Source organism: Bufo gargarizans, chromosome 6 (genome assembly GCF_014858855.1).
Source record: "Bufo gargarizans isolate SCDJY-AF-19 chromosome 6, ASM1485885v1, whole genome shotgun sequence".
Classification (NCBI taxonomy): Eukaryota; Metazoa; Chordata; class Amphibia; order Anura; family Bufonidae; genus Bufo; species Bufo gargarizans.
In genome coordinates this window covers 307,935,895-307,950,451 of record NC_058085.1, presented here as the reverse complement: position 1 = coordinate 307,950,451, position 14,557 = coordinate 307,935,895, and the positions used below count along the sequence as shown (strand labels likewise).

The following is a 14,557-nucleotide window of genomic DNA, read 5'->3' as shown; positions in this document are numbered from 1 at the left end:
GAAGATGCTGCCGTTGCTGCTTCGTTTACTGTTTGTTGGACTGCTGAGGATCTGCGGTCGTGGCTCGGCTGTTGCATTCCAGTGTGGTCACAAGGTCCGTGAGTGCTGCTCTACAATTGCTATCTACACCATCCTCAGGATAGGTCATCAATATCACATCGGCGGGGTCCGACACCCCCAGCGATCAGCTGTATGAGGAGATGGTGCATGGAGTGTGCACCTTCTCTCTTCCTGTTCACCGCTGCTGTCTATGGAAAAGATCATAGACAGCAGAGGCGGACAGGAAGAGAGAAGGAAGACGGCATGTGAACACAGTCTCCTCATACAGCTGATCGGTGGAAGTGCCGGGTGTAGGACTCCTGCCAATCTGATGTTGATGACCTATCCTAAGCATAGGTCATCAATAGTAAAAGCCCGTACTCATGTCAAATGCAGAAACAAGAAAATGTTACATAACTGTAGATATAGTCACTTTGTGCAGCTCCTGCATACCTCTTCTAGTAACCATGCCTCATGTTGCGCTGCTTAAATTTAAAATGTAATACCTTGGCTAACCACAGGGTGTGCTGTTAAGAAACAGCGTCCAAGGCACCACTGTTCAGTATAGATCAGCACGCTTTAGCATCACATAGTGGTAAAAATGTTTAGTGCAATAATCTGAAAACCATAAAGGCACACTGTGATTCTTGTACTTATGGTGTCACAGCATAGTTTTAGATAATCTCATCAATTCTGTATTTATTTTACAATATAAAAGCACAAGGAAGGCAGCACTCCGTCTCCAATGAACATTCAGGCTTTTATTCGCCCACAGTTAGCAACGTTTCAGCTGCTCAATGCAGCCATTTTCTAGCATTTAGCAGCTGAAACGTTGCAAACTCTGGGTGAATAAAAGCCTGAATTTTAATTGGAGTGCTGCCTTCCTTCTATATGGACTGATGCAGATTTGGATTCTAGCTCCCTGAGGTCGTGCACCCAGTTTTCCTTTCCTTTTGTTATTTTTTTACTAATTTTCTGGGGGGTTTTCTACCTCACTGTGCAGCTTCAATTACTCTTTTCTATTTTACAATATATATGTAGGCTATCAGACCATCAATTGGTATTGGTATAGTTACAATATATAAAACAGATAAATTAAACCACCATGACTGGCAAAGTTTTGGCAAAACTACCTGGTAAAATGCTCTTGCCAGAACAAGATTTAGTAATGAAATTTTACAATGACAAAATAGTCTTTTGAACAATATACAGGACAGAATACATACAAAGATGGAAATAAAATCTGATGTATTATAAAAAAAATAGAAATAAAAAAAATCAAGGACCCTGAAAACTTAATGCAGGTAAAGGGTTACTCCCACCTCAGCTTCTAATGGCTGAGATCGGAGTAACCCTTATTAGCGGCATCCAGATGTGGCCGCAGTGACGGAACCAGCTGATCAGGCTGTACTACACCCTGAACTCCATACAAGTGAATGAGAGTTACCGAAACAGCATAACTCAGCAAGCTCAGCTTCTGTAACTCTGGTTACATGAATGAAAACTGGGAGCTGTGGAGCGCCAGGGGGCAGGTAAGTGGGTGACAATGCCCCAGATAACCGCTTTGAGGATACATCCATACAGGTCAGTGTGCCTGGCAATTAAGGGTACTTTCACACTTGCGCAGAGGATTCCGTCGCCGGAACTGCCTGCCGGATACGGGAACCAAACAGATGCATTTGTCTGACATATCCGGATCCGTCTGACAAATGCATTGCAATACCGGATCTGTCTTTCCGGTTGTCATCCGGAATAACGGATCCGGTATTTATCTTTTTCACATGTTTAAAGGTCTGCGCATGTGCAGACTGCGAAACCGGATCCATTTTCCGGAACACTTGGGGCCGGATCCGGCATTAATGCATTTCAATGGAAAATAATGCCGGATCTGGCATTCCGGCAAGTGTTCAGGATTTTTGGCCGGAGAGAAAATTGCAGCATGCAAGTAACAGGGACTGAACTGATGCATCCTGAACAGAATGCTCTCCATTCCGAATGCATTAGGATAAAACTGATCAGTTCTTTTCTGGTATTGAGCCCCTGTGACGGAACTCAATAACGGAAAACAAAAACGCTAGTGTGAAAGTACCCTAAGTCTGGGATTAACGACTTGCTGCAAGTAGTCAATACAGATGTGGTTACAATACAGATTTAAATTTCTAGCCTACAACGGTGTATCAAAAATAATCATATTTAAAATACAGTTCTTTGTAATAGGTATACTGTATGTATAATGCACACTCTCATACTGTAAAAGTGAGTTAAAATCCTATGATATGATGTGCTAAAGGTAATTTCCTGAGTAGTACTCAGAGGCCCCCCCCCCCCCCCCCCCCCCACACACATTTAAATATATTTCATTGGCCCTTATTAAAAGTTGCTTACTGGACCAGGGTTGAGCTCCTGATCCATTTATATTCTCCTGGCACTTCCGGGATCACGTGCTGTACATCGTACACATGATCCCTAGCCTGGCTACAATCCACAGCGCAGGCGTGAGAATGAGGGTTGTCACCAAGCTAGGATCATGTGTAGGATCACAATGTACGGTGAGTGATCCCAGAAGTGCCCGGAGCATATAAATGGACTGGGAGGGAAGCACTGGCTCCTTAAGTAACTTTTCATACGTACCATAGAAAGAGTTATTACTCTAATTGGGTTGAGGGGACATGAAATAAAAATTTTAAAAAAATGGATAACCCCTTTAACCTAAAAGTAGCACGTGTGAGAAATATTTTTAGGAACATTCAAGCAAAAAGAACAAACACATTAACAAATAACAAAGTATAAAGAGGTTCTTCACCTACAAATATTTTTAGAGATGACAATTTGAGAATTATTAGGGCCAGGAGGCACCACTGGTCTAATTCGCCACACATTGGGGAAGATGTCTCAATATTGGAACACGTCACGTCAAAGTGATTCTGAACCACTGCTCAACTCATGTTAGGAAAAGAAGCGCAGGGGCTTCATAAATACGGCATTCGGACTGTACTACGCCATATTGTCGATGCTGCACGTACACTGATATATCTGCCACGTTGTCATCTGTCGGATCTACTGTAGAGTAGTGTGGGCAGTGTTTCATGGCCTACTTCTATCCCAAACACTTCATGGTCAGCCTGGTACCAGGGGGCAAGCAGCTGTACAAATACCCACAGCAACCAATAGCACAATATGATCTCCAGTGTAAAAGATGGGGGTTCTTTCTAGGTTGCTCCGGGTACTGCTCTATGGAGCACTCAGGCTTTTTGTAATCCATATTTGAGATAGGACAGCAGAATCATTTGAAGCAGACCTCGGCCATACTAATACCGTAATATACCTCTTAGGGTATATCAGATCGTTGTAGAACTATCTTTAGGTGGAAAACCACTTTAACTGGTCATATACACGCACAATCAAAAATAATACAAGCTTTTCCTCATATACAATTCAAATATTGCTATACAACTGCATTCTCAATAATGCATTGATTGTTTTGGGGCAAAGTAACTGATAATATCAATGTAAAAGCTTGTCGATTTAAAGGGCCTGTCTGGTTTGGTAAAAAATAACCAGCTTAGATTGCTGGTTCCCTGAGACAAACTAAACAAGCACCAGTGGCACTTCTGGGAGCCCCTTCAATCAGCATTCAGATGGTTTACATTGAAATCAATGGACATTTAATTCTTTCAATAGAGGCCAGCGGCGGTCCTGAGGTCCACTACATTGGCCTCCTACAGTCCAATCAAGGGGTTAAGAGAACTCAACAATGTCTATTAAGACATATAAGGGGCTTCAAGAAGCAGGCATCCCCTTTAAGGGGTGCCTTTTAGGAGCGATATTTAAATTGCTGAATATAATCATATAATAACCCCTTAGTGACCAGCCTGTTTTGGGCCTTAGTGACCAAGCATTTTTTTTTCATAGTCACATTCCTAGAGATATAACTTTTCTTTATTTTTCCGTTGATTTAGCCGTATAAGGGCTTGTTTTTTGCTAAACAAGTTGTATTTTTTTTATTGCACCATTTCGGGGTACCCATAACTTACTGATTAACTTTCTTTTAACTCTATGGGGGGGGGGGGGATTTGGGAAAAACTGCAATACTGCCACTGAGCTTTTACAATATAAATTTTGTGGCATTCATTTATGTTTTACTACTTTTTTATGTTTTAAACAATAAAATCAGTTTAAAAAAGAAAAGAAAATGTTTTTGCATCGCTGCATCCCAAGGACCATAACTCTTTTTTCTCTCTATGTGTGAGGGCTTGATTTTTCCAGGACAATTTGCACTTTTTACTGGCATCATTTTGGGGTACACAAATATTTTTGATCGCTTTTTGTTTATTTTTTTGTTGGCTAATAAGTGAAAAATAGCAATTCTTTTACTGTTGTTTTTTACAGCGTTTATCGTAGAGGATAAATTAAATAATTGTGTAGCGAGAGTCATTAATGACACGGCGATAGCTTTTATGTGGCATTTATAATACCTCTATACTGCTTATGCAGTACAATGTATTATACTGTCAGTGCTTTACTGACAGTCACCAGCAGGCTGCACCAGAGAGGCACAGCTGCTAGGCATACAATGCAGACAGTCCTGGGGCGTCCATTAGGCTCCAGGCTGCCAAGCAAAGACATCGGGACCCCACCATCTCATTTGTGGGATAAAATGGAAGCTCCTTTCTTCTAAACCACTTAGATGCTGAAGTCTCTATTGACAGCGGCATCAAAGGGCTTAAATGGCCAGGATCAGTGCTTCTGATGGTCCAGGACATTAGAGCAGGAGCCCAACTCTCATGTGAGACCAGAGCCCCCGCTCTCCTCTGCATAGGAGACCCGTGCAGCATTTAGACTAGGCCGCATTATTTGGTAAGAAATGCAAAGCTTTTTCACTTGTAAAAAAAGATATGAAATTCCTGCATGTAAATGAGGCACCTATGAATTGCATAGTAATGTATATAGTATGGCTACAGTTCATATCAAGTTTTCTTCAAGTTGTCAATAAGGTAACATTTTTCTTTTCCAGGCTCTGCACACGGTTTCTTTAAACACCCGAAACCAGAGTTTAGGAGAACATCTTCATGAAGTGAATGATTTCACCGTACATGCGCTCTGCAGCATCCAAGCCCCAGATAAAATCCAGATGTTCCCAGTCTGGCAGCTCTTTGTGGTATACCAAATTACTGATTTGGCTAAGTAATAAAGATACATCGTTGCGATCAGCCAACCAGTCGTTGCCCCCACTCCATAAGGCTGTGGGAATTTTCATATCCTTCACACTGTATAAAGGAGCCGTAGTCTAGAAAACAATAGTCCACAAATTAAGAGGAGTTACAACTTTATAAAAAAGAGTCCAAAGAACAACAATGGCATAGTCCTCAGTGACCTTCATATTACCCAGTGGGCAACTATAGGCAGCCATATGCACTCGTTTCAGAAGACCCACAGATACATAGAGCGACCGTATTCATAGACCCATAGATACATTTGACATAATGGCGTCACTGTCTGTACCTGGATAATAGAGTTTTATTACCTGGTTGTAATGAAAAATATTGCCCTTTGTTCCATAGTCAAATGCCTTCAGTTCTCCAGTCTTTACTGCCTAGAAAATCAAGGGGGTAAAAATGTTGTCACCTTAGATACAAAAAGCTAAACCACGAGGTTGTCTCGGTTTAAAGTTAAAGGGCTTCTGTCACCCCCCAAAAGTCATTTTTCATTTTTGGGCTAATTAAAATCCTTATAGTGCGATTATTCAATATATAGTGCTCTTACCCTTTTCTGTTTAGTTTCTTTAAAAACCGCACTTTTATAATATGTTAATTACCTGGCTACCAGCAAGTAGGGCGGTTACTTGCTTGTAGCCGCGGCATCTTCCTTTAAAAAAAACGCCCCCTCCTCCTGCTGATTGACAGGGCCAGCGAGCGCTCTCCTCCTCTGGCTGGCCCTATCTGCGTTCTAAATCTCGCGCCTGCGCCGTACCAGTCTTCAGTCGGCGTAAGGCGCACTGAGAGGAGGACGCTCGCTCACCCGCTCCTTCCTCAGTGCTCCTGCGCTGGGTGTAGATGTGACGTCATCGGCGCAGGCGCACTGAGGAAGAAGCGGCCGAGCAAGCGTCCTCCTGTCAGTGCGCCTGCGCCGACTGAAGACCAGTATGGCGCAGGCGCGAGATTTAGAACGCAGACAGGGCCAGCCAGAGGAGGAGAGCACTCGCTGGCCCTGTCAATCAACAGGAGGAGGCGTTTTTTTTAAAGGAGGATGCGGCTGCTACCAGCAAGTAACCGCCCTACTTGCTAGTAGCCAGGTAATTAACATATTATAAAAGTGCGGTTTTTAAATAAACTAGACAACAGAAAAGGGTAAGAGCACTATATATTGAATAATCGCTCTATAAGGATTTTTATTAGCCCAAAAATGAAAAATGACTTTTTGGGGGGGGGGGGGGGGGTGACAGAAGCCCTTTAACCCCTTAAGGACACAGCCTTATTTCACCTTAGGACCAGGCCATGTTTTGCAAATCTGACCAGTGTCACTTTAAGTGGTGATAACTTTAAAACGCTTTGACTTATCCAGGCCATTCTGAGATTATTTTTTCGTCACATATTGTACTTCATGACACTGGTAAAATAAAGTAAAAAAAAATATTCTTTTGCATAAAAAATACCTAATTTACCAAAAATTGGGAAAAATTAGCAAATTTCAAAGTTTCAGTTTCTCTACTTCTGTAATACACAGAAATACCCCTAAAAATTGTGATGACTTTACATTCCCCATATGTCTACTTCATGCTTGAATTATTTTGGGAATGATATTAAATTTTTTGGGGATGTTAGAAGGCTTAGAAGTTTAGAAGCAAATCTTGAAATTTTTCAGAAATTTACAAACACCCAATTTTTAGGGACCACTACAGCTCTGAAGTCACTTTGCGAGGCTTACATAATAGAAACCGCCCAAAAATGACCCCATTCTATAAACTACACCCCTCAAGGTATTCAAAACTGATTTTACAAACTTTGTTAACCCTTTAGGTGTTGCACAAGAGTTATTGGCAAATGGGGAAGAAATTTGAGAATTTCATTTTTTTGCCTAATTTTCCATTTTAACCCATTTTTTCCAGTAACAAAGCAAGGGTTAACAGCCAAACAAGACTGTATCTTTATTGCTCTGACTCTGCCGTTTACAGAAACACCCCATATGTGGCCGTAAACTACTGTACGGCCACACAGCGGGGCGTAGAGTGAAAGGTGTGCCGTTTGGTTTTTGGAAGGCAGGTTTTGCTGGACTGGTTTTTTGACACCATGTCCCATTTGAAGCCCCCCTGATGCAACCCTAGAGTAGAAACTCTATAAAAGTGACCCCATCTGAGAAACTACACCCCTCAAGGTATTCAAAACTGATTTTACAAACTTTGTTGACCCTTTAGGTGTTGCACAAGATTTAATGGAAAATAGAGATACAATTTCAAAATTTCACTTTTTTGGCAGATTTTCCATTTTAATATTTTTTTTTTCCAGTTACAAAGCAAGGGTTAACAGCCAAACAAAACTCATTATTTATGGCCCTGATTCTGTAGTTTACAGAAACACCCCATATGTGGTCGTAAACTGCTGTACGGGGGCACACGGCAGGGCGCAGAAGGAAAGGAATGCCATACGGTTTTTGGAAGGCAGATTTTGCTGGACAGTTTTTTTTTACACCATGTCCCATTTGAAGCCCCCCTGATGCACCCCTAGAGAAGAAACTGCATAAAAATGACCCCATCTAAGAAACTACACCCCTCAAGGTATTCAAAACTGATTTTACAAACTTTGTTGACCCTTTAGGTGTTGCACAAGATTTAATGGAAAATAGAGATACAATTTCAAAATTTCACTTTTTTGGCAGATTTTCCATTTTAATATTTTTTTTCCAGTTACAAAGCAAGGGTTAACAGCCAAACAAAACTCATTATTTATGGCCCTGATTCTGTAGTTTACAGAAACCCCCTATATGTGGTCGTAAATTGCTGTACGGGCACACGGCAGGGCGCAGAAGGAAAGGAATGACATACAGTTTTTGGAAGGCAGATTTTGCTGGACTGGTTTTTTGACACCATGTCCCATTTGAAGCCCCCCTGATGCACCCCTAGAGTAGAAACTCCAAAAAATTGACCCCATTTTAGAAACTACGGGATAGGGTGGCAGTTTTGTTGGTAATAGTTTAGGGTTCATATGATTTTTGGTTGCTCTATATTACACTTTTTGTGCGGCAAGGTAACAAGAAATAGCTTTTTTGGCACCGTTTTTTTTTTGTTATTTACAACATTCATCTGACAGGTTAGATCATGTGGTAATTTTATAGAGCAGGTTGTCACGGACGCGGCGATACCTAATATGTATAATTTTTTTTTGATTTATGTAAGTTTTACACAATGATTTCATTTTAAAACAAAAAAAAGTTTTAGTATTTCCATAGTCTAAGAGGCATAGTTTTTTTTTCAGTTTTTGGGCGATCATCTTAAGTAGGGTCTCATTTTTTGCGGGATGAGATGATGGTTTGATTGACACTATTTTGGGGTGCATATGGCTTTTTGATTGCTTGCTATTACACTTTTTGTGACGTAAGATGAAAAAAAAATGGCTTTTTTTACACCGTTTTTATTTTAATTTTTTTACGGTGGTCACCTGAGGGGTTAGGTCATGTGATATTTTTATAGAGCCGGTCGATGCGGATGCTGCGATACCTAATATGTATACTTTTTATTTATTTATGTAAGTTTTACACAATGATTTCATTTTTGAAACCAAAAAAATCATGTTTTAGTGTTTAGTGTTTTTGGGCGATTATCTTAGGTAGGGTTTGATTTTTGCGGGATGAGATGACGTTTGATTGCTACAATTTTGTTACCTTTTTTGGGAAGTATTACCTTTTTTATGGCGTTCACCGGGCGGGGAAAGTAACATGACCGTTTTATAGATCAGGTTGTTACGGACGCGGCGATACCTAATATGCGTAGTGTATTTTTTTTATTCAGTGATAAATGTTTTTTTTTTTTATCTTAACTTTTTTCACTTTTTTTTACATTTTTTTGACCCAGACCCACTTGGTTCTTGAAGATCCAGTGGGTTTAATGTCTGTATAATACAGTACAGTACACCATATAGGGTACTGCACTGTATTTTAATTACACTTTGTCTGAACAGATCTATGCCTTTAGCATAGATCTGTTCAGCACCATGGACAGCAGGATGCCTGAGAAGGCGTCCTGTTGCCATGGGAACCTTCCCCGTCTGCTTAGCAGTGGTCAGAACTGCGCAGACCGGGAAGGGTAAGGACTGGGCTTCGGGAGGCAGGGATCAGAAACTGCAGAAATCGCAGCAAACCGCAGGTCTGAATTGACCTGTGGTTTGCCACGATCGCCGACATGGGGGGGTCACGGGACCCCCCCGCGCATTTAGCCTAGGTGCCTGCTCAATGATTTGAGCAGGTACCGGGTTCCGATAACTGCCAGCCGCACGGCAGTGATCGAAAATACACAGGGCGTACATGTACGCCCTGTGTCCTTAAGTACCAGGGCACAAGGGCGTACCTGTACGCCCTGTGTCCTTAAGGGGTTAAAGGGATTGTCTGGAATCGGTAAATAGCATTTATTATGTAAAGAAAGTTAATAGAAGCAACTTACTAATATATTGTGATTGTCCATATTGCTTCCTTTGCTGGTTGGATTTATTTTTCCATCACATTATACATTGCTTATATCCAGGGGTTACAACCACCCTGCAATCCATCATGGGTGGCCATGCTTGCAGATTATAGGTAAAAGCACCAGCCTATGTACGCTCCCACATTCCCACCCACCAGAGAGGTCAACACTTTTTCCAATAGTGTGCAAGCACGACCACCGCCGTAGCTACAACAAAGGCAAATAAAAACCAGAAAGAAATAAAGAGTAAAAGCATTTTAAAGTTATCATCACAAAGTGACACATGTCAGATTTGCTAAAAATGGCTGGGTCCTTAAGGTGTTAAGTTCCTAGTCCGTACCCGACTATGGGAGGCGGGTTGTGGAGCAGAATCTGCATCAAGAACCACATACAGAAAACTTTGTGTGGTCAAGGACTTAATGTTCATTAATAAACAACAAGTTCACATTGCTGCTGTAAATCCCATCCTTACCTGGGCCCAGTGGATCATATTTTTCACAGATGTTCCTGCGGGACAATGGGATGCATATACATTTACCCGGCTCTAAAAGGAGATAGATATAAAACAAGTTCAATTTAAAAAAAAAATTGTCTACCAAAGCTAGATATTTTTTTCCCCCACAGATAATAACATTAAGCCAACTAGCCAGCTCTGCATTTGGAAGAGAGCTACTCCCAGCACATCTATCCCACATGTCAGCACAAAGGCCAATTGGAAAAATGAAAAAAATAAAAAATAAAATTTAAGAGAAAGTTAATATTTTACTTACCATGTTGAAGTTCTTTACGTTGAATCCACTTATAATAAAGAAAATATTGCCACACATTTCCTCCCATATCAATACATGGTCGCAGAAGTTAGAGACAAGCCATTTAAGGAAGTGTGACTGGGGGAAAAAATCATTTTTCCCAAACAACTCCTAAACAAGAAGAAAGAAGTCAAGTGTCCTCTACTTATAAGGAGCATGTTCATACAAAGCCCAGGATTCCTACATTTTCCTAAATAATAAAGATGTTTAAAGGGGTTATGTGGTCTTTTATGAATCAGACAAATATATCAGAGAAATCCGAGCACAAGAAGAGAACAGATCATGCACTCTTCTGCTCACAAGGGGGACGGCGCACAAAAGTCATAAGGAATAGAATAATCAATCCCTTTGTGCTACCTGATCTAAAATTTTAACACAGTACATACAGTATAAGGGTTGTACAGGATTAAAAAACATGGCTGCTTTGCTCCAAAAGCCAATATCACAACCAACCCAAGGACAACTGTGGTGATGTTTTTGGAAGAAAGATGTAATGTTTTTCTGATTGTCTACACATTCTTTAAAGAGGTTATCCAAGAGTCAGACAAACCTCCTAGGGTGGCAGACCGGCGGTGGAATTCATACTTACCCGATCCCTGCCACTGGGTACCGTGTCTAACGCTGCAGGGCTAGCCTTTCATCTCCTTGCCGCTCTGAGATCAACATCCATTGATGGGGGAGAGGGGAACGTGTCCCTTCCATCAATGGATGCTTATGTCAGTGCAGCAGGGAGAGGAAAAACCCACCCTGGTAAGTCTGATCTCCACCGTGGGTCGGCCACTCTGAGAGGTCTCTCCGACTCTTGGATAACTCCTTTAATGTAAAATGTAGGTTTTAAGTTCCCTCTAGGGGTAAATTGTGGAGATCTTGCTGTATAATGCTGGTGGTGCGCACCAGAGAAGAGTCCAGCTTTCTTCTTTGGAAAGGCTGCAGCACTCCTATCCGGAGCACACGGTCATCATTAAAATGACAGTATAAAATGGATGACAGATTCCCTTTCATAAGGGCTGTCCCATCTGGGACATTTATGGCATATTGCTAGGATATACCATAAATGTCTGCTCCTGTCTCCAAAACAGAGTCCCCGAAGTGAATACACAGCACACTGCACATGCGCAGTGTCCTCTCCATTCACCGGTATGGGATTTCCAAAAATTGCCAAGTAAATCATGCACAGTCACCCCTCCACTCACCACTATGGGACTTCTGAATATAGCCGAGCAAAGACTCAGCTATTTACCAAACTCTGACAGAGGTGAAAGGATGGTGGCCACACATGCGCAGCTTGAACTTCCTTCATTATGGAGTGCCATTCTGGAGATAGGTGCAGGTCACTGCCAGATCCCAGTTGAAACCGTTTCTCTTTTAGACCTTTTCATAAATCTGTCAATTTATTATACTGGTCATATGGAGCATACCTCGAAATAGAATTCTGGAAGAAGGCCTAACTTTGCCAATGGACTGGTGGAGAACTTGACTGTAGCCACAGGACCAAGACCAAAAAACATTTTCACTTTTTTTGCCAGCTGGGGCAAACTTGAAAACGCGATAAATCCTAAGGCACAAACATGCAGTATGCAACAATTAGGTCAGTCATTGTCCAAGTATATACTAACAGCAATAAGGCCACATTCACATCTCCAGTGAACGTTTCCAGCAGACTGCCAGAGTTCACTGGATATGGCGTTGCCAGATTCTACAGATGACCGCCATGCGCCTATTGATTATTAATGGGATCCAAAGGTGATCTTCCACTCGCCTGGGCACATCACCATTGCAATAAAACAAAGACTACCAGAGACCACTGGAGCGTCTCACCACTCCAAAGAGGGAGTGGGCGGGAAGTGGGCAGAGTTGGCTCATTAAAGGGTTTCTACCACTTTGTTTTCACATAATTAGCTTTCAGACACTAGTGATCCGCTAGTGTCTGCTCTGCCAAACAATCCTAATATAATAGCTTTTGGGGCAGCTGTTTCGCTAAAAAAAGAACTTATATTGATTATGCTAATGACCCTCTAGGTGCTAAGGGGGCGTCATTAGCACCTAGAGGATCGGTCTACCTTCACAAAATGCCACCGCCCAGCGCGTCCCTCCAGCCCACCCATCTCCTCCGGAATGCTATCAAGCGGACGACTTCTCGCGCATGCGCCGTGCGCGTCTGTATTCGGTGCATGCGCAGTGAATGTCCGACCGCTTCTCTGCTCAGACATCTCCACTGCACCTGCGCCGATGACTGCTCAGACATCTCCACTGCGCCTGCGCCGATGACGTCACAGTGCTCCATCGGCGCAGGCGCAGTGGAGATGTCTGAGCATGGAAGCGGTCGAACATTCACTGCGCATGCGCCGAATACAGACGCGCACGGCGCATGCGCGAGAAGTCGTCCGCTTGATAGCATTCCGGAGGAGATGGGCGGGCTGGAGGGACGCGCTGGGCGGCGGCATTTTGTGAAGGTAGACCGATCCTCTAGGTGCTAATGACGCCCCCATAGCACCTAGAGGGTCATTAGCATATCAATATAAGTTCTTTTTTTAGCGAAACGGCTGCCCCAAAAGCTATTATAGCAGGATTGTTTGGCAGAGCAGACACTAGCGGATCGCTAGTGTCTGAAAGCTAATTATGTGAAAACGAAGTGGTAGAAACCCTTTAATCATTTTCCTCGCCAGTTTTTTGGGTGGAAAATGCACTTTGCTAGAAATAGGACTGGCGTAGAGTTAAGTATGTCGCACAGCCACTTATATAGTGGATTGCGCCTCTACTAAAGTTTGGCGCTTCCTCCAGCAGATCAGAGGGACTGGAGACCGGAGTGTAAAATTTCCTCCTGTTTGATTCATTTCTCAGTTCTTTATAACACATACCTATAGTGGTTCCCTGAGAATGTCCAATGTAAAAAATTTGCTCCTGTCCGGTTTTTTGTAATATAAAGTTTATGACTGCAGGAAGATCAAGTAAAGCCATCTCATCATAGCTGGAAGAAAGCACAATATAAAACATACAAAGATATTAGTTAAACCTCTGCACATCATTATGGAGATCATACTGTGTAACTCTGTCAATGCATTGCTTTAGTCAAAGCGGTTGTACAGGATAAGAAACACATGGATGCTTTCTTACTAAAACAGAAACACGTCTGGCTACAGGCTGTGTCTGTACTGCAGTTTAGCACCTTTCATTTCAGTAGCACTGTGCTGCAATACTAGATATGACCCATGGACAGGTGTGGCACTGTTCCTGGAAGAAAGTAGAAATGTTTTTCGGATTATGGACAACATCTTTAAAGGGTATCTGACTTGTCTTCCATCAACTAATCTCAGTCATTGTCACTGAAATCACACAGCAAGAGCTGCTCTGAGACTGTCAGCTCCGACTGGACAGTGTCTGAGCATTCAGGTTCATGCCCCATAGGGACCTCAGAGCCAGTGACCACCCCCTTGATAGTACATGGCCTCATAAGTATATTGAGGGCTGCAAAAAATGCCACCTATTGCTCAGCCATGGTGGTAGGGTGAGGTGAAGCTGTTGGAGGACATGACAGGTTCTCTTTAATTGGTACCTATCCTTACTCACAACAGGTGTTATAGTCCAGGGTTGCATTTACAATTCTAGCAGGCTTCAGAGCTGAAATCTCTCTACAGTCGTGGCCAAAAGTTTTGAGAATTACATAAATATTGAAAATTGGAAACGTTTCTGCTTAAGTTTTTATAATAGCAATTTGCATATACTCCAGAATGTTATGAAGAGTGATCAGATGAATTGCATAGTCCTTCTTTGCCATGAAAATTAACTTGATCCCAAAAAACTTTCTACTGCATTTCATTGCTGTCATTAAAGGACCTGCTGAGATAATTTCAGTACTCGTCTTGTTAACTCAGGTGAGAATGTTGACGAGCACAAGGCTGGAGATCATTATGTCAGGCTGATTGGGTTAAAATGGCAGACTTGACCTGTTAAAAGGAGGGTGAAGCTTGAAATCATTGTTCTTCCATTGTTACCCATGGTGACCAGCAAAGAAACGCGTGCAGCCATCATTGCGTTGCAT

General features: G+C 42.2%; 1 protein-coding gene across 1 annotated transcript in view; it reads right to left on the bottom strand.

The window, feature by feature from the left end:
* Positions 1–4,037: 4,037 nt before the first annotated feature.
* The window catches only part of LOC122941188 (lysosomal acid lipase/cholesteryl ester hydrolase-like), a 49,977-nt gene continuing 39,457 nt past the window's right edge, over positions 4,038–14,557 (bottom strand). Inside the window, exons 5-10 of the mRNA XM_044298237.1 lie at positions 13,377–13,486; positions 11,937–12,073; positions 10,480–10,629; positions 10,182–10,253; positions 5,564–5,632; positions 4,038–5,326 (exon numbers count right to left, since the gene is read on the bottom strand). Of these exons, the coding sequence (XP_044154172.1) occupies positions 5,093–5,326; positions 5,564–5,632; positions 10,182–10,253; positions 10,480–10,629; positions 11,937–12,073; positions 13,377–13,486 (772 nt within the window). The 3' untranslated portion in view covers positions 4,038–5,092. The remainder of the gene's footprint in view (positions 5,327–5,563; positions 5,633–10,181; positions 10,254–10,479; positions 10,630–11,936; positions 12,074–13,376; positions 13,487–14,557) is intronic.